The sequence below is a fragment of the Lagenorhynchus albirostris genome, chromosome 4 (assembly GCF_949774975.1).
Source record: "Lagenorhynchus albirostris chromosome 4, mLagAlb1.1, whole genome shotgun sequence".
NCBI lineage: Eukaryota > Metazoa > Chordata > Mammalia > Artiodactyla > Delphinidae > Lagenorhynchus > Lagenorhynchus albirostris.
Genome location: NC_083098.1, coordinates 126670981 through 126690276, shown reverse-complemented (window position 1 = coordinate 126690276; position 19296 = coordinate 126670981). Strand labels below are relative to the sequence as shown.

Below are 19296 nucleotides of genomic sequence, written 5' to 3'. Positions count from 1 at the left end.
TTCATCACCTGCACGCTTCTCAGCTCTCAGAGAAAAAAGTAGAGCCTAGTGAATCCATATGTCAGCTCTCTTTTCAAGATTATCACCGATCAGATCTCTAATATAAACAACAGAAGAAAACTGACAAGGGTGCCCTCCAATATGAAACTACATAAATGTTTAGGATATAAAATTTTATACTCTAGGAGTTAGGTGAAAACTACATTATAAATGTTATGCTTCCTTTTTTTAAAATTTTTTTTGAATTTCATTTTTTTTTTACAGCAGGTTCTTACTAGTTATCTATTTTATACACATTAGTGTATTTATGTCAATGCCAATCTCCCATGTTATACTTCTTTAAAATGCTTTTTGATATAAGTATAGAGCTTACCACAAGCTGCCTTTGACCTTTGAAAATGTGAAATGGATTCCAGAAGCAATGCATGATTTACTAATAAGTTCTGATAAGAAGGAGGACAGAGTGGCAACTTGCCACATCAAGGCACATCATCGCTTTTTCTCAGCAGCATCTCTTTGGAATAACTGGGAATGGGGAGTGGCCGAAGGAAGTTATACATTAGGCTTTTTCATCACTTTACACATGTGATAAGTAAGAGGATTTGGGGGAAGTGCAAAGGTCCCTGGATGGGAATAGGGCTCACAACATCCGGCTGGCTCCACTCTCCCTTTAAGCATTTAAAAGGTTATGGGTGCTTCCCTGGTGGCGCAGTGGTTGAGAGTCCGCCTGCCAATGCAGGGGACACGGGTTCATGCCCCGGTCTGGGGGGATCCCATGTGCCGCGGAGCGGCTGGGCCCGTGAGCCATGGCCGCTGGGCCTGCACGTCCGGAGCCTGTGCTCCGCAACGGGAGAGGCCACAACAGTGAGAGGCCCACGTACCACAAAAAAAAAAAAAAAAAAGGTTATGGGCTTCGAGCCCTGGTCCGGGAAGATCCCACATGCTCCAGAGCTACTGAGCCTGTGTGTCACAACTACTGAGCCTGCACTCTAGACCCCGCAAGCCACAACTACTGAGCCCCTGTGCCACAACTACTGAAGCCCACACGCCTAGGGCCCATGCTCCACAACACGAGAAGCCACCACAGTGAGAAGCCCGCGTACCTCAAGGGAGAGTAGCCCCCGCTTGCCGCAGTTAGAGAAAGCCCGTGCGCAGCAAGAGCCAATGCAGCCATAAATAAATAAATAAATTTATTTAAAAAAAAAAAAAGGTTATGGCCACATTATTCAACTAACTAACCTTTCAGATCCCTTCAGAATCCACATTCTGTGTTCCTGTCACTGTTTCAGACAAGTGAACAAAGAAAGAAATACCAGTTGAAATAATCAGACTTCTCTTGGCATACATTTTGTGTCACCCTGCTTGATAACAGAGTCAAAAGTAAGTAAATGTTGTCTTTGGAAAGGAAAAATTCCCTGCCAATAAAAAGAAAGAAAGAAAGAAAAAATGATTTCCCTGGTGGGGTTTCTGGGGGGGCATTTTCAGGTTAATTTCAAGAGGGAATATTTCCAGTGTTCCCTGCTGTCTTTATAAGTGTGACAAAACAGAGAATTTGAATTCTCAACTATACTTTGTACTCACAGATGCAGCAAGGAAAATATCATGGCCATGGATCATTTTTCTTACATGTCACACAGACCAGATTCTGCTAGTATGTAATTCTAATACAGAATCCCCACAGAGTTTCCATGCAGAAAGACAGACGGGCCCATGTGTTTTTGGTAATCTTCTTTCCCTTCCTTTTTTTTCCCATTACTGACAATTAGATGAAATTATAGACATTAGACCAGTATGGGGCCTGTTGTATCACCAAATGTATTCCCTGAGGTATTTTTTCATATCAAATGTTTTCTCAGTGCTCTGGCTAACACAGAGTGTTTCCACCACTTTGTTTTCAACACTATTAAGAAAATACTTCCTCATTCAAATTTACTTATTTTAACCAATTATATCCCCTATTTATTAGACTAAATTTTCCATGTCAATTTCAGGGCATATTTTGAAGAAATTAGTTCCATTCCCATCCAAAAAATATTGTTGAGAACATCTCCACTTTAAATAGCTTACATTTTCATCTTTTTTTTTTTTAGTGAAAAAGTAATAAAAATCATAGTGTTATACCACACGTTGTTTGACAGTGAAGTATGAGAGGGGAATATGTATTTCTTACTGAATATATTTTCTAAACTGATTTCCGTCCTAATGCTCTGCTCATCTATGTGTTGCAATATGATCCCAAGGCATAAGTAAATATTGTAAAATTATGTAAGTTTAAATTTGACTCCTTAATTTTATTTTTCATATTAAATTATATCATTTGGCAATATCACTAACTATTCATTTGTTTTTAAAAATATTTGCTAGGATTTTCCTAATGCAAATATTACACTGTGCAGTGTCGTCCATGGTACATACTGCTTATATTGCTTAAAGTATACAGTTTTTCCCAATTAAAGAATTGTTAATTATGATTAGTGATAAGAAGTGCCAGGAAATAAGGCTGTAGGGGCAGTAATAATGGGAAGAAAATGAGAAAAAAATAAAACTAGGAGATTATAGCTTGAAATTATAAAAGTGAAAATCTATAAAATAAAAATAAATATAAGGATTATAGTTTCAAGAATTGATTGAAGAAATAGAAAAATAAGAGAAACCTCATAGTAGCCCTGGAAAACAGAGACGCTTACCTTTATTGGACCAGAAACATTGAGGAATTTCTAGAAGATAGGAAGAATATACTATTTGTAAGAATACATTTTACACAGAATGGGAAAAATTTGAGTAGAGATATCAATATCAGACAACGTAAATTTTAAGGTAAAAACATATAAGATACAGAATCACTTTGCATTGATTAAGTTAAATTCACAAAGTGTAATTGTCATAAATGCTTCTATAAAGTAAATACCATCATTGACATACAAAAACCAAAGCTATTAAAAATACAAGGAGAAGTGGACAAAATGGTGATCATAGTGAGAGTCTTTAGGATCCTTTTCACAGAACGTTAAAGTACAGGAAAATATAAGGAAACATTAGAATTGATTAATACAGAAAATGAAATGGATTTAATTGGCATATAAATATTTACTTTTATATTTCATAATTTAAAAACACAAATTCCTATCAAATATTCATCAGAAATTTACAAATATTAGTGATACACACACATGCAACACAAACTTAGTTATTTCTGAAAAGTAGAATTGACAGCCACTGTCATGGATCACAGTGCATTAAAACTAGAAATGTGTAATAAAAGGATAAACTGGAAGGAAAAAGCTCACTTAGAAACTGAAAAACATTCTTCCAAATGACAAAGAAGAAATCAAAAGTCAAAATGAAAGTATAGCATTTTAGAAAATTAGTGGTTGTATCAATTTAACGTAAAAACTCAAGGTACAAGGTCAAAGCTATATATATAGGAGTTATATAGCTTTAAATATTTTGCCATTATTAATTAGGACATAATGAAGTTATTTGAACTAAGTGTTCAACTGAAGAAATTAGAAAGACAGCACCTTTCTCTTTCTCACCCTCTATGCTGCCCCCAAAGTAAACAAATAAATAGGAAGAAAGTGAGCAAAGAAATTGAAAAGATAAATTTATGAAATGAGAGGGGATAGTAAAACGAGATAATGGGCAAACACAATAATAATAAACACAGATAATGAGGGAAATAAAAGAAACACAAATAGGAATGAGAAAGGAAATGTAATTACAGATACAGAAGAAACTTTAAAAGATGTTAGATAATACAATGTACCAAAAAAATAATATGTTTTGATGGAATGGAGAAATTCTATAAAAATTGGTAATAACCAATACTAACAGAAGGAGAGTTTAAAATTTTTCACAAAAGAGGGTGTGGGGAAAGGGGAACCCTCTTGCACTGTTGGTGGGAATGTAAATCGATACAGCCACTATGGAGAACGGTATGGAGGTTCCTTAAAAACCGAAAAATAGAACTACCGTATGACCCAGCAATCCCACTCCTGGGCATATACCCAGAGAAAACCATAATTCAAAAAGACACATGCACCTCAATGTTCATTGCAGCAATAGTTACAATAGCCAGGTCATGGAAGCAACCTAAGTATCCATCAACAGATGAATGGATAAAGAAGATGTGGCACATATATACAATGGAATATTACTAAGCCATAAAAAGAAACGAAGTGAGGTGGATGAACCTAGAATCTGTCATACAGAGTGAAGTAAGTCAGAAAGAGAAAAACGAATACCGTATGCTAACACATACATATGGAATCTAAAAAAAAATGGTTCTGACGAACTTAGGGGCAGGACAGGAATAAAGATGCAGACGTAGAGAATGGACTTGAGGACATGGGGAGGGGGGGAGTGTAAGCTGGGACGAAGTGAGGGAGTAGCATTGACATATACACTACCAAATATAAAATAGATAGCTAGTAGGAAGCAGCCGCATAGCACAGGGAGGTCAGCTCGGTGCTTTGTGACCACCTAGAGGGGTGGGATAGGGAGAGTGGGAGGGAGACGCAAGAGGGAGGGGATATGGGGATATATGTATACATATAGCTGATTCACTTTGTTATACAGCAGAAACTAACACAACATTGTAAAGCAATTGTACTCCAATAAAGATGTTAATTTTTTTTTCATGGAAGTAGTTGAGAAAGTTATATTTTTAAAGTCACTAACAAAACAAAACAAAACAAAACAAAACAACTCTTGCCCAAAGTAAATCCTTACCAAAGCAATCAGAGGACAGGAAAGGATGAAATAAGGTGAGGCATGGAAAACGCAAAGGCAAAATAACTTACAAAATGATATGATTGTTGAATGAAAAAACCTAAAAGAATCAGCTGAAAGTACCTATCTAAAAAGAGACTTGCGGAAGTTCCTGGCTATCAAATTATTAAAAGAAAATAACTTTTTACAAGCCAAGACAAATTTGTTTAGAAAATAATAATGGAAAAATCATCCCGTTTACAATAGTAACAAGGAATAAACTTGGTCAGAAATAGGAACATCTATATGAGGAAAACTATAAAAGTCTACTAGATAACTTGCAAGTCTTTAAGTTATCTTTAAGTAAGTGAACTGATATAACATTTCCTGACAATAAGAATCTGTTATTTAAGATGTTAACTTTTTGCAGATCAGATTTATATCAATTTTAATACATGTCCTCATAAGATTTTTTTTTCAGGGGGTAGAGGAGTTCTTGACCAACATATATAAAATTCATCTGGAAGAATAGCATAAAAATTATCAAATAATCAGAGTTGATGGATAGAGAATTGCCTTGTCAGAAATTAAAATAATGCTGTATAAGTAACATTATTAAAAGTATTATATGTGTGCTAGAAGAGATGGCAAGATTGATGGAACACAGTAGAAAGTCTAAATGCAGACTCAAGTCTGATATAACAGTTGTGTTACTGTGCATAATAGAGTATATTTCATTGTTTCTAAGGTGCCATTGGTTGAAAGACACCATTTTATATATCTTTAAGAAAGAAAAATGATTTCAATTACATAATGACAAGCAATTGATTAGGATGCATACTGATTTCATAACATTTAAATGTGACAAAAGTACATAGTTGAAATAAGTATGAATTTATTATTTAAGGTGACAATGCAAATTATTAAAGAATGGATAACTATTTATGTTTTGCAAGAATCCAGTAGCAATTTAGGGAAAAAATTAAGTAGAATTAAAAGATTAAATGTGATAGAATGAATCTGTAAAAGTACCAGAGGAAATTATAGGTTTGTATGTAATTTTAAAATGGGGAAGCTTCTTTTAAAAGCAAGACACTATAGTTGAAAACTTAAAAGATAACTGTTTTAGTTACTTGAGAAATGAAATCTTTTCTACAACCAAAAAACTCCCTAAGTTAAGATAATTGACAAATAACAAGTGGGAAAAAATTATTGGCAAGGTAGGTGACAAGGGTAGAAGGGTAAGTCTTACACATTAACAAGGCAGGATGCTAATTTTGGAGCCCATGTTGTGTAGGAGAGAGGACAGGAGACCACAAGCAGGATATAAGAATTGACCCCCTGCTCTGCCAAGAGGCCAAAAGGAAAACTGTGGTTGGTAACAACATCTGATCCCTGGAATTATAGAAAAGGAAACATAAGTGTGTGTTTAGAAACTGTCCAGTCCCTTCAGCATAATTTCCAGAGATGCCTTCAGTGCCAGCTAGCTCTCAGAGCTGCAGTGATGACCGTGTGAAATAATGTCTGGACAAGTACTTTGTGAACTCTAATATTAACACTGATAGTTTGCTATCTAACTGTACTACTTCTTGGTTTTCTCCTAATATATTTTTGAATGTTTTATTTTATTTTTGTATATAGTTATTGGTTTTCGTTGAGTGATTTTATTTTTGGTTCTGCAATAACTACTTTGTTTTTATATATAAGTGATTCTGATTTTATATGGTTTACTAGTAGATGTGGCATTTCAAATGACCAGTTTTAAATTTCATTATTGTACTCTTCATCCACTCTTCCAGATCTTTAATGAATAAGTTGTGAAAACCATCTGTAAACGGGCCCAAGCTTTACATTTTCTCAAAGAACCCTATTTGTTTGTTATGAACCTTTTCTTCTTCATAGCTTTTTTTTTTTTTTCCGACTTGGGTATTTTTGTTTGATAGAATTAAATTTTATGAAGGGTGTAAAGAGATCAACAGGATTGTCTTGAATGCTGTATAAATGTGACTGCTTTCAAAGAAGGATTAAATTATATTCCTAAAGGGATAATTTGTCTTTACCCATTTTCTTGCCCTGAGCGTAACTCTGTGTCTGCGTGTCTGTATCTATAGAGGTGGATTGTGACACAGACACACTTTAGCTGTTCTGCCCTGAGCTGTGGTTGTTACAGCCAACTCTTCCTACTTGTACACTTAACATGCCATTCTGGTACCTTTCAATTCCTGAGGTATTAGTTAATACCGCTTAATATATTCATTCAATGACTGTTGGCTGAGGCCCAGATTTGAACCGCTGTCCAGGAAAGAGTTCCTTACCTCGGTCCCAGGCCCAGCAGACTGCCTGATGGCCACGTCTCAACCCCTCCGGGTTGTCTTTTCCTTCCCATACATGCAGTCAATCTTATGCAGTGATACAAAGAAAAATCTTGGTTATGAAAAATGGCCATCAACTAGGAGAAAGCTTTAGTAAAAATTGAAAGGCAGTCACATTGTGATGTGAGGATAAGGCACAGAATGCGTGACCCTCAAGAAAATGTGATTTGGGAGATAGCCAGAAGCCTATATAAACAGTTCTGTATTTATAATCTGGGGATTCACAAAGGTTGGAGGATATAACCCAGGCGTTTTTACCGTACGTGGGACATGGTCTTTTAAGGTAATGAATACCGATTGCCATATTTACTCACAGTTTTTACTTGCAGTGTCCAGATTCATTATGTCTTGTTTAAAATTTTTCTTGATAATGGAATGTGTTAGAGAAGTAATCTCTGCCGTACTAATACAGATAGATAAGGATACCTTTACTGTCTAAAGTAGAAAAACTCCCACAAACAAAAAAGAGCAACATGAGAATACAGATAATTTGTAGGGTTAAAAATAAAGTGCACACCAGTGGTAATAAAGGGATTTCATGTGCAACCATGCATCATCACGGATGCTATAAAATCCTTTTGTGCTCCAGGAAAAATAAGAGATAACAGAATATAGTCTTCATGGGAAAGTGGTTTGGGTCAGAGCTGCAATCCTTCATTCTTTCATTAACTCAGTAAACATTTTTTGAGTCCTGCTATATGCCAGGCATTGCTGGCTGAGGAAGTGGAACTGAAAAAATAAAATCTCTAAGCCCAAGATATGTACGTCCAGAAAGAAAGACAGAAATAAAATCCCCCATGATACTCCAAATGACAAAGTTAAGGAGATAGAAAGGAGAAGTGGCCGCCTCACCCGGGAAGTGGGAGGCCTGTGGGAGCTCGCTGTGAAGGGCATGTAGGGATCTATTGGACAACAGGAAAGAGAGCAGTGGGGAGCAGTATAGGCCAGTGGGAAAGCATAGGCAAAGGTGTGGGCAAGCAAAGTGCAGTCAGGGAACTGCTAGCAATGATCTGACAGGGGTGAAAAGGCACAGAGCAGCAGTGTGGTAATAAACTAGCCTTTGGGGCTAGGCTGAGCTGGGGTTTCAATTTTAGACATAAGCGTACTAGCTAAGTGACCTGGAGCATATGACTTAACCTTCCTGAGACTCAGTTTCTTCATCTGTAAAATGGGCGTGGGCACACCTTTCTCACAGTATAAACTGTGCAGACTAGAGTTCATGTGTGTATTAAAGCACTGTACCTACATGCACATGATGGAAGTCTATATTACATATGCAGAGACAGAAGAGATGAGGACTTTAACAACAGTGTGTTACCCAGAGGTAGGAGGTCATCAGACTCCTCACAGAGACCACTAGGCTCAGAGTCCCATAGAACAACTAGTTCAGTAAAGATTTGATGTAATCTTCTATTCATATCGACTACGTGTTTGACTTTCTAAGAAAGGCCAGGATTTGGGAGGTTAGGTTACGATTGTCTCCAAAGATTAGTTCTGCTTTTATTTCTCACTAAATAGACATTTCTATGTGCATTTATTTGTAGTATCAAAAATGATTGGAAATATGATTCTCCTGGATGCAGAGGTGCATATTTGAAACTTTAGACTGTCTATGTAAATTGTCTGTTTCATCCATTCTATTTTGTATGTAATTGTGTTATTTAACTTCCGGTTTCTCAGTAAGGAGAGGCAGTCTGTGTGACCCAAAATTCTGATGTGCATCAAAATTGCTCTCTTGGCAAATGTACAAAAATCCAATTAGTCTCCAAAGGACAAATTGTCTTTGGGGACTCAGCTGATCTGAAATTCGCGACCGAGTCTGGAAGAAAATAGTACTCTAGGATTTTTTGAACACAGACAACATACATTTAGGGCTATGTGAAACAAGTTCTCATGTAAATTGATTCAGATGACTTTTCTAGCTTATATTTGTGAGGATTCATTTGCTTATTTGGAGATACCAAGCATTCCTGAGAGAAAAGTGTAAGACAGTCTTGGTGGGGTGGGTCTTAAAGTCAGTGAGAACTGTGAGGATGAATAGTAACATTTGCTTGATTTCTTGGATTCTTACAGGGGTTTGCCAACTTGCTAATAAGATGGAGGAGACCACGGGCAAAATTAAGCCTTTCAACCGAAATGATGAACAGTTTCTGGAAGCTTTTGTCATCTTTTGTGGCTTGGGGATCCAGAATACACAGATGTACGAAGCGGTGGAGAGAGCTATGGCCAAGCAGATGGTCACGTTAGAGGTGGGCTGACACTTACGGGACTTCTCAGTCTCTATGGCCAAACTCTCAACTTACACCTCTCCCTGTAACAGCTCTTGGTGTCTGTTACATCACTGTATCCTTACGACAGTCATGTGCTTTAGATGATCAGATCCTTCTCTCATTTAAACAGCTGAGGAAACTGAGACCCAGAATATTTTAGAAACTTGTCAGGGGCCTTATGACCAAACCAAAGCTCCAGCCGTTGGTCCCTTCAGTCCTCTGCTTTTTCGGCCAGAAGCAGTCCTTGACCTTAATAATCCATTCACACAGATGTCTACTGCCACTGCACCCCGTCTGTCCCTTCCCCATTGCCTGAGCCTCCCCATCTCTCCTTGTGAGCAGTTGTATTCACACGTTTTAAAAAACAGAAACAGAAATCCTAAGCACTCAGAATCAGAAATGAGGAAAAGTGAAAGTCTTTCAAATTACAGATTTGTGGATCCCACTTCTGAAAATTCTGATTCAATAAGGCTTGGGTAGAGGCTGGGAATCTGCATTATTACAGAGCTCCCCCAGGTGACTGTGAATGTGAACCACTGGCTTGGGGTACTGACCTCAGGCAGACTCCCTCCCAAGCAGGACAAGCCTACCCAAGTGGGCCAGCCCTTTCCAGATGTACTTTACTAACTGCCTGAAGATGTTCACTTCGTGTAACATGGAAATTTCTTACATCATAGACCAACTTAGGGAAATAGACTTCATAAAGGGCATTACTTCGTCCTTCATACACTGGTGTGAAATATACTTTAATGTTTGCCTGCTCTTAGCTAGTAGAGATCAGTGGAAATCAATGTTTGGGATATGGGTCATTAACTTTTCCTCCAACCCCTAATAAACAGATACCTAACCTAAAGAGCTAGAAGGATATATAAGTCAAGATTTACCAATAACCAAGATGGTATGCTTTACTTTCTAATGTGAATATATAACACTAATAGTTTTGCTATAGTGTTACATAAGAGGCCTTGGCTTAGAAACCGGTAGAAATCTGTTTCAAATACACACACACATACGTATGTGTGTGTATATATACAAACAAATATACATATATTTCAAATTACATATATGCACACATGTACATATATGTACATGTGTGTGCATATACAATTTTTAAGCAAATTTTTTTTTACTGTTTCCATGGCTTTGCACTGAAGAATTGAATCTAAGCCAGCTATCAATTAGAAGTTATCTCTTTTTAAAAAAACTTCCTATTTGGGAAATTTCAAACATAATGCTGAAGTAGAGAGAATAGCTTAAGGAGCCCCCACGTGTTCATTACTTCGGTAATTACTGACCTGTAGCTACTATTATTCCGTCCATACCCTTGCTCACTTCTCTGCACTCTTCTTCCCTATTAATCCATTGATTATTTTGAAGCAAATCCCACATATCATATCATTTTATTCAAAATCTCTGAATATTTTCCTGGTTGAGATTTATTTCTATTTTTACACTATAGTTTTACTTCAGTTAAATATGAGTCATTAGGCTTTCACTTAATATATACATTTCAATTTCAATTCATTATAGGAAGGCATATGTACAAGCACAGGTTTAACCTTGAAAAATTTTTTCTTCTGATGTATTGGATAAAAGCTAAGGACATGAACCCCTCATGTTTTCTTTTGACAGGGAATTATTTTGACCTGGAAAACATCATTATAATGACAGTAAAACAACAACAATAATAGCTAACCTTTATCAAATGCTTACTCTGTGTTCTCACTTGTGTTAACAAAATTAATCCGTACAACCCTACGAGTAAGGTGCTATTTTTATCTTCAGTGTGTGATGAAATTAATTTTTTTAACTTAGAATGTCATGTTATTCCTTTATTCACTTATCCATGTTGCATTGCACTGATTTATATTAGACTAATTCATGGTCATAGCCTTAGCCTTTCTCAACAAACCACCTCTGTGGTGTCAGCAGCAGCTTAGCCATGACCTGTCCATTTCACAGGAGCAGGAGACAGCAAGTCCAAGGTTCCTGAGGTTTCCTAGTGATTAATGGTTCAAACACTAAGACAAATCAAGTGTATCTCATAGTATTATAACATTCTGAATCACAAGATAGTAGATGTATGTACCATTTGGCTTTAGATTTTGAATTGCTTAAAATTTTAAAAACTAGTTCAAGGGAAACTAGTTTGGGCTGCTGAATTACTTGGCTCACCATTTAAAGTCTGAACATGGGATACCTTTTTATCACTGATTTTAAAACTTTGAGGGATTTTAGTAAATCTGTGTTGACTCTGTCAAAAATGAAGTTTTAAAAATGTGTTTTTAAAATATGATAGTTTAAAATGCAATCACTACCTTGGTTTAAAAGAATGTCTAAAATATTATTCCATTACTTAAAAGTTATCACTTTTGAAAATGGGAATGAATGAGTCTCATGTTAAGTTATAAGAGGACAGTAAACCTGCCTTACCATCTTCTTACAACTTAACTCACTAGGGCGATGGGAAGTGTACTAAATTGGGAGTTGAAAGCTGGGTTCTAGGCCCTCTTGTCTTCTCACTGGGTGTGAGCTCACAGCCAAGTCATGAGGATCCCTGAGCCTAGGTGTCCTCAGCTGTTAATGGATAGATTTATAGACCAGCCCTACTCTTCTCAGTTCTTGAATCATATGAGTGTAAAAGGATCCTGAGTCTGTGTGACATTATATCTCCGCTGTGCAGTTTTTCCTTATGAATTCTGCAGTGGTTACATACTTCATCTGAGAGCCACTTCTAGGCTACTTTCTTTCCAAATATCAACGTTAAAATGTCAGTTTATGCAGAGGTCTTTTATCTTGATTCTGTACACAAGTAAAAATAACTAAAGTCAGTTTTTTTTAAAAGAAAGTGACCCAAAATTTTCTGCCAAGTTTGACCTAAGAGTGTGGCTTATAAATAATGTGTTTGTTATATCAACAATGTCAGAGGAAAAGTGACAGTTTTCTTTGAACATAGGGAGTATAACTTTCTGTTTCCGTAATAAGCATTTGAATCAAAGTCTGGGATTTTCTCTCTGTTGAAGAAAGCAGCAAACAAGATATGATGTTCTGAGGAGTCTAGCTGTCTCTGCAGGAAGTTTTAGCAGAATCTCAGGCTTGAAATTGTGGTCTGTGTTTGGTAGTCCTCTCTTGTATAACCTGCATTCCTTCTTTTCTCGCCCTGTAGGTTCTGTCATATCATGCTTCAGCTGCAGAGGAAGAAACACGAGAGCTCCAATCCTTAGCGGTAATCCTCCTCCTCTTTCTTTGTAGAAATGACTAACTAGAGGCATCTAATTAATACATAAATATACTTCTCTCAGGACAACTGCTTCTACTGGTAATGGTCCCCTAGACATTTAATTAAATGTGGTACATATTTATATGAACATTTATAAAAATATCTAATCAAATCTACTTTCTTGCAGGGCTAGAAACTCACTGATAACACAGAGCAAAGGATAGCATCATATTGATTTTGTAATACATTATATGATTCTGATATTTTTCCAATAATTGTTATAATCTTTGCATCTTTCTTAAGCCAAAGTTAAATTCAGTTTTCAGTTCATGGGGAAGTGTGGACAGGTGACTGCAAGGTGGTTGGTTGGTTAGAGTAATAACAGCAAAGATTTTATAGCTTGTAACTGATAATGTACTCTGTGTTCTTAAGAATTGAGAGTGATTTTAATTTCTGATCATATGGCTTACAGAATGTTATTTGAAATTGGGTTCAAATAAGGTCAGTTGCTGAATTCTCACTACATTCTTATTTAGGATACTATGAGAGAAAACCACATTGATATGTAAGTGGAATATCACGTGTTCTAGGTCTTGATTGAGATTGCCTTGGATGAGATTAATGAAAATTCGAGCCACTTACACATTGACAACCAAGACTGACCCTCTGAGTTTAAATTTACTTGAGACAACATAAAGTCTATATGAGATTTGATGAGAGTCACGTAAGGAATGAGAAGGGTCACTGAGATCATTGAGATTCTTTTTCTTTGTCGTCATCATCATGGCTTGCCAAATGTTCACCCTCCGTGCCCTTACATACATTTTCTCATGTAAAGAGGACAGCTGTGCTATGAAGCAAGGGACGTGCTCACGGTCGCAGTGGCAGGAAGTGGAGAGTCAGGATACAAACTCACACTGTCTCTCTCCAGAATGCGTGCATATAATCACTGTCTTATCTGTGATGGGCTGTTAGGGAGAGAGAAGGCTAAAGATGATTCAGATGTCCTGACCTTGGTAATTCAGAGAGTGATCATCCCATTCATTAACAAAAGTGGAAATATTAAGAAAGAAAACGGATAGATTTGATTTAGAACATGGTAAGTTTGAGGTAAGTGAACAACCAAATAGACATCTTCAACAACCAGGAAGGGCAGGTCTAGAGTGGGGAGGGGCTGGTGGGCAGAACTAGAGGCGGTGATTTGGAAGTTAAATCACGGGATCTGGGGGAGTCCCATGGTAGTGAAAGACTGGGAATGGAGCAAGTTGGGGAGAGTGCAGAAAGATGTGCAAGGCTGCAGGCAGAACTCTTGTGGGTATAGGTTTAGATGGAAGGTGTAGGAAAAGAAACCAGCTAAAGCAGCGAAGTGGGGGTTAAACTGGGAGGAAGGTTTAGGCTAGGCAGTGGCACAGAAGGCTAGTAGAACAGTTTTTACAAGAAAGGAGATCCCATCGTTTGTTATAGGAAGGTTGAGAAATAGGCCTGAGAAGGCTGCTGGATTCAGTGATGAGGTGATTGTTCAGGAGGCAACTTCAGGAGTGAAACTGCAAAGGGTATGAGTAAATGGTGAGAAAATGGAGGAAATGAATACAGACTATTTTTAAAAATATGGTTTGTATGAAAGAGAGTGAAATAGCTAAGACAGGTGTTGGCTGCATCATGTGAAGTTTTTTACTTGTTTTGTTTTGTGTTTGTGAGCAGGGTTTGCTCACAAGCAGGAAAGCCAGCATGTTCTTGGACAAAGGCGTAAGGTCCAGGGTGAGTGTGAGACTAAGAAATTTAGTCAGTTTCTTTCAAGAAATTGAAAGAGGTCTGGACCTTGAAGTGGCCTAGATATTAAAGAGACATTTCTTTGGCCAAGACGAGAGAAAAGGGATAATAATAATAATAATAGTAGTAATAGTAAATAATAATAGCTACGCTTAATTGAGCACTTACTATATACCTGGCATGTTTGAAGTTCTTTGTGTGTGTTAACTTAAGTGTATTAAATCCACAGCCATACTATAAGGTCAGTTTCAGCATTTTGAAAATGGAATTTGAGGCTGAGAGGGTTTAGATTGTCCTCCTCAGGATCTCCCAGATGGTGAGTGATGGTGCCAGGACTAAATCCAGGCAGTCCAGACCCAAAGCCCACACGTCATTGCACAGCACTGGAGAGAATGCGCTAGGAAAGAAGGAAAGAGAATCAGGACTTGTAGATGTTCTTGATTAAATCACCGAGTAGGAAGCTGAGTCATCTGCCAAGAACAGTTGAAGGAACTTGAGATGATTTCATCTGAAAGATTAAGTTTCTCTAGGGGTTAGCCTCATTCGAATTGGCTGTATTTCTTTTGTTCACGGTGACGTTTGAAGGAATGAGACGTTTTTCAATTATTTACAAAGGTTTAGAGGTTTAAAGTATTTCTCACATCAGACTTAATTGCCCGTTTGTGTAATCCTCGTAGAGTGATAAAGTTTTGAACTAACTGCATACTGTGAGCTGGAAATGATCGCATGGAGAGATACAAAGCTTGCAGGCTTTGTGGGATTATTAAGTTAGCTCTAAAATGAGGGCAAGGGTACACTTTGTTGTTTTAGATAAATAAAAACTAGCAAATAGAGTCATTTCTAAAGATAATGCTTAAAAAAATTCCATTAGGATATTAAACTTTGCTTTTCACTTTGAAAATAGCATAGTCTTCCAGAAAAATTTGAAAATTATTTTCTCAATTATGTTAATAATTTTAGCCAGAGAAAAACACTTTGGAAAAACTGAGAATTGCTATATTGCAGTATTGTTCAAAACCATCTGTTGTTCCGTTTGGAAAATAGATTTCTGGCAGCTGCATTGAGAAATTTAGGATAACATAGCTTGTAGGTCAAATAATTCATTTGAATTGGTTGGAATTCAGCAACTGATTTCAATTCTGTTTTCTATCATCCTAATAAAAATTCCTTTGCAGCCCCAAATACACAGGTGTCTGCATCATCCAGAAATTACCAAAATTGCTGTCTTAGTCATGTGTCTGATGGTTTATCTCAATTTAAAACCTAAAATAAATTGAAAAGCTGTCAAATGCTTCTCAATTTTTATTTTTAGAAATCAGTTCTTGAAAGAATTAAATAATGTGCTTAAGTATACTAAATATTTATGCCTATGTTCAGAAAAGTTTTCTAGTCATAAAAGTATAACAAAGTTGATAGGAAATTCAGAATCCTTTTTTTCCCTTGCTTAACTTGAGTTTTTATCCCATTTTTAATCTTATTTTCTCTTGGCTTAATATTGGGTGTAGCAGAAATAGGGCCTCAAACAAGCATTTTGCCATATACCTTTTTTTTTTTTTTTTTTCTTTCTTTGCGGTACGCGGGCCTCTCACTGCTGTGGCCTCTCCCGTTGCGGAGCACAGGCTCTGGACGCGCAGGCCCAGTGGCCATGGCCCACGGGCCCAGCTGCTCCGCGGCATGTAGGATCCTCCCGGACCAGGGCACGAACCCGTGTCCCCTGCATCGGCAGGCGGACTCTCAACCACTGCGCCACCAGGGAAGCCCTGCCATATACCTTTTAATGATCCTTACAAGTTACTGAGCTAAAAATAAAAGGACCCCAGCTGACCTGGTTATGGTTATTAGAAAGTTGTTAGTTAAGATATCAGAATAAAATAAATGTTTATGTATTATAAGTAACTGAATATTTGATTGACTGATTGCCTTTTCTGCCTTCTCTTGCTAGAAGAACAGTAAATAAATACGTTTTAGAGTTTAGTTTTTTAAAATAAACTTCTCAGTTTTGTCATAGAGTCATTGCTGATTCGGTTCCAATCCCTACAGCTTCTGCTTTATAGCAGTTTCTTTAATCACACGTAACGTATCTCAAAGCAAACTGAGACCCTGTTGTGATCCTGAAAGGTCTTCTGTATCAAAATAGAGAGGGAAAAGCTGGCCACTTAGGCAGGATTTCCTAGGACAGAATTTATACCTCATCTTGACCTTAACCTTTCAGAGCCAGAAACTTCAAGTGAACCCTCTTGATCAGGCATGTGTGTGAATGCTGCAGGTAACAGCAGTAAGGGGCAGAGCCAGATACCTGACCCAAATCTCTATTGCCTAAGTCAGCGTTAGAGTATAGAGCCACTTCCTTATGTCAAGATGATCATCACATTCCTTCACTTTGGGGGAAAATCTCTATGGATAGTCAAATTATAAATGGAAAATTTTGAGCAGATAATAATAAAGAAGAGTTGACCCTATGATCTAGATAACTAGTGTCACCGAACTGTAGCCAACAAGGCATCTTCTTCCTTAAAAAGTGCTAGAAACACTCTGGAACAATTTGGGTCCTTTGGACTTCCTGTACACTGTCAGTTGATGCAACCAAATCTGAGTGTATTAGTCCCAATTGTAGTCATACATTTTCTCTGAAGTTTTACTTATAAGCATATATGTATTTTATTGGAATCTTGACATTATTATGTGCCTTCATTACATGCCTTATGCTCATTATTCAAGTTGTTTTTATAGTCTGTGCCTCTTCCCTATTGAGATTTAAAGGAATCCATTTATATAATGTTAGAAAGAAGGAAAAATAATAAAATATGTTAATATAGTTATTGAAGAAAATATGCTAATCTAGTCCTGCTAGGCCTTATTCACTTCTTTATTCTCTTTAAGATTTGGTTCCACATGCTGAGTTGGAATATTCACCTCTCTTTGTATTAGTAGGTTTCTTTCTCATTCATATTTGGATCCAATTCCTTCTTAGAGAAAGATATATTCTAACAGCCTTGTAAACGAATTGTGTGGGGTTTTTTCTTTGAAAACACATTTTCTGTGCATGTTAAACGTGGGGAAGAGAGACATTAGCCTTCTGTAAAGTGTAATGTGATGGCTGTCAGCGTGGCTTTGTTCAAAGACCCAGACCCAAACTGCTCTGCATAAGAGTGCCCCAAGAGGCAGGCTAGTGATGGGGACTGATAAGGAGAACTTAAAATACCTGACTGAGCATCTCTCCTTGTGGCTACCAATAAACTCATCAAATACCTACATTAATTTTATTCCTGAAAATAATTTCCTTAAAGAATGGATCTTTGAGGAAAATCTCCTTCCCTCTTAACATCTGTATCGAATAAACATCAAGGAGTAATGTAACAAAATGCCTTCATAAAACACTGAAGCTAATTGGAAGAATTTGACATTTTATGGAAGACCAAGTTCAGTGGCTGCCTTTCTTTCAGACTGAATTTAATAAATAACTTTCTGAATAAGGGCCTTTCTTAAGAGTTGACAATTAGGAGTTGTTTCTGTAATTTCTATTTTAGCTCTTGAGATCTGATACTTCAGACCTCAGGCAGGCAGAATGCCTTTGATTGCAGTGTGACCTTTTTTGTGCAAAGATTATACAGTTGAGCAAATTGTGTAGCCACATGTCTTTATTTTCCTCCAAGGTTACCAGAGACTTTGCCACAGGCTAAATATATAAACCTTTTTCATGAGACATCCGCCAAAAATAGGAAACTCAATAATTTTTAAATGACCCTTATATTTACCATACCCAAGTGTATTATTTTCCATGAACATGTGATTTATGGGCTTCAAGGAGACTATACATTTTATAAACGTATTATTTCCTATAAAGTTTCATTTCCACGCTTGTGTAAAAGGGACCCCAGTGTGTCCCTTTTTGTTGTGTAAATGGACTTATTTCATAATAAGAAATAGTTGAATAAAAGAAGGGCTGTCATTTGTCTTAAGTAAGGTACTGATAAAGCTCAGGAACAATTCTCTTTGACTTTAGAAAAATAGGTGACCTTACTAGTCAGGATTCTCCAGAGAAAAAGAAGCAGAAGGAGATTTTATATATGCGTAAATGAGAGAGAGAGAGATTCTGAGGAGTTGGCTCACATGCTTGTGCGGGCTGAGAAGTCCGCAGTCTGCTGTCTGCAGACTGGAGACCCAGGAAGACCAGCGGTGTCATTGAGTTGAGTCTAAAGGCCTGAGAGCAGGGGAGCTGATCGTTGAAATCCCAGGCCCAGTGCCTGAGAAGATAGGAGATACCCCATTCCAGTGGGCTTGGAGGAAGCAAGAAGGGGCACGTTCCTCCTTCTTCCACCTTTTGTTCCATCGGCCCTCAGTGGATTGGATGATGCCCTCGCACGTTGGGGAGTACAGTCTCCTTTACTGAGTCCACAGATTCCAATGCTCGTCTTATCCAGGAACACCCTCACAGACACACCCAGAAATCATGTTTCATTTGGGCACCCTGTGGCCAGTCAAGTTGCGACATAAAATTAACTATTACAAGTGACTAAAAGAGGTAGTTAAATGTGTACTTACATTCTCTGTCATTGTGTTGTTAGGGTTCACTTATGCAAACTTATTAGCATCCTTGTGTTGTTGCACTTAAACGATATATTTCAATTTTTTGTGTGTCTATCTTCTCCATCAGACTGTTAGTTCTTGAGTCATAATAATAATAGCTACTATTTAGTGACTGCTTAACAGGAACCTGGTTTACATGTTTTGTTGAGTAACTGAGTGAATGATTCTGGAAAATTCAGACTTTTAGGAAGCCTATAATCTAGCATGAAATAACACAATTCACGATCCTTCAGTGCATTCAACAAGATTATGCTTTCTTTTTTCTTAAAGTGATTATGAAGCTAGAAATAATTTACTAGTTGATGAAATGAATAAAACAGCGGCTAACTGGTCATAGAGCTTTCATTTTCATGAATATAGCATGATG

At 37.2% G+C, this 19296-nt stretch overlaps 1 protein-coding gene and 1 long non-coding RNA gene across 2 annotated transcripts in view; one reads left to right on the top strand and one right to left on the bottom strand.

Moving 5' to 3' along the window:
- Positions 1–19296, bottom strand: part of LOC132520011 (uncharacterized) — a 73815-nt gene that overhangs the window by 11657 nt on the left and 42862 nt on the right. Inside the window, exon 5 of the long non-coding RNA XR_009540409.1 lies at positions 2688–2717. This is a non-coding gene — a long non-coding RNA (uncharacterized LOC132520011). The remainder of the gene's footprint in view (positions 1–2687; positions 2718–19296) is intronic.
- PDE5A (phosphodiesterase 5A) overlaps positions 1–19296 on the top strand; it is a 139590-nt gene that overhangs the window by 77905 nt on the left and 42389 nt on the right. The window contains exons 10-11 of the mRNA XM_060148656.1: positions 9156–9331; positions 12519–12578. Coding sequence (XP_060004639.1) covers positions 9156–9331; positions 12519–12578 — 236 coding nt within the window. The remainder of the gene's footprint in view (positions 1–9155; positions 9332–12518; positions 12579–19296) is intronic.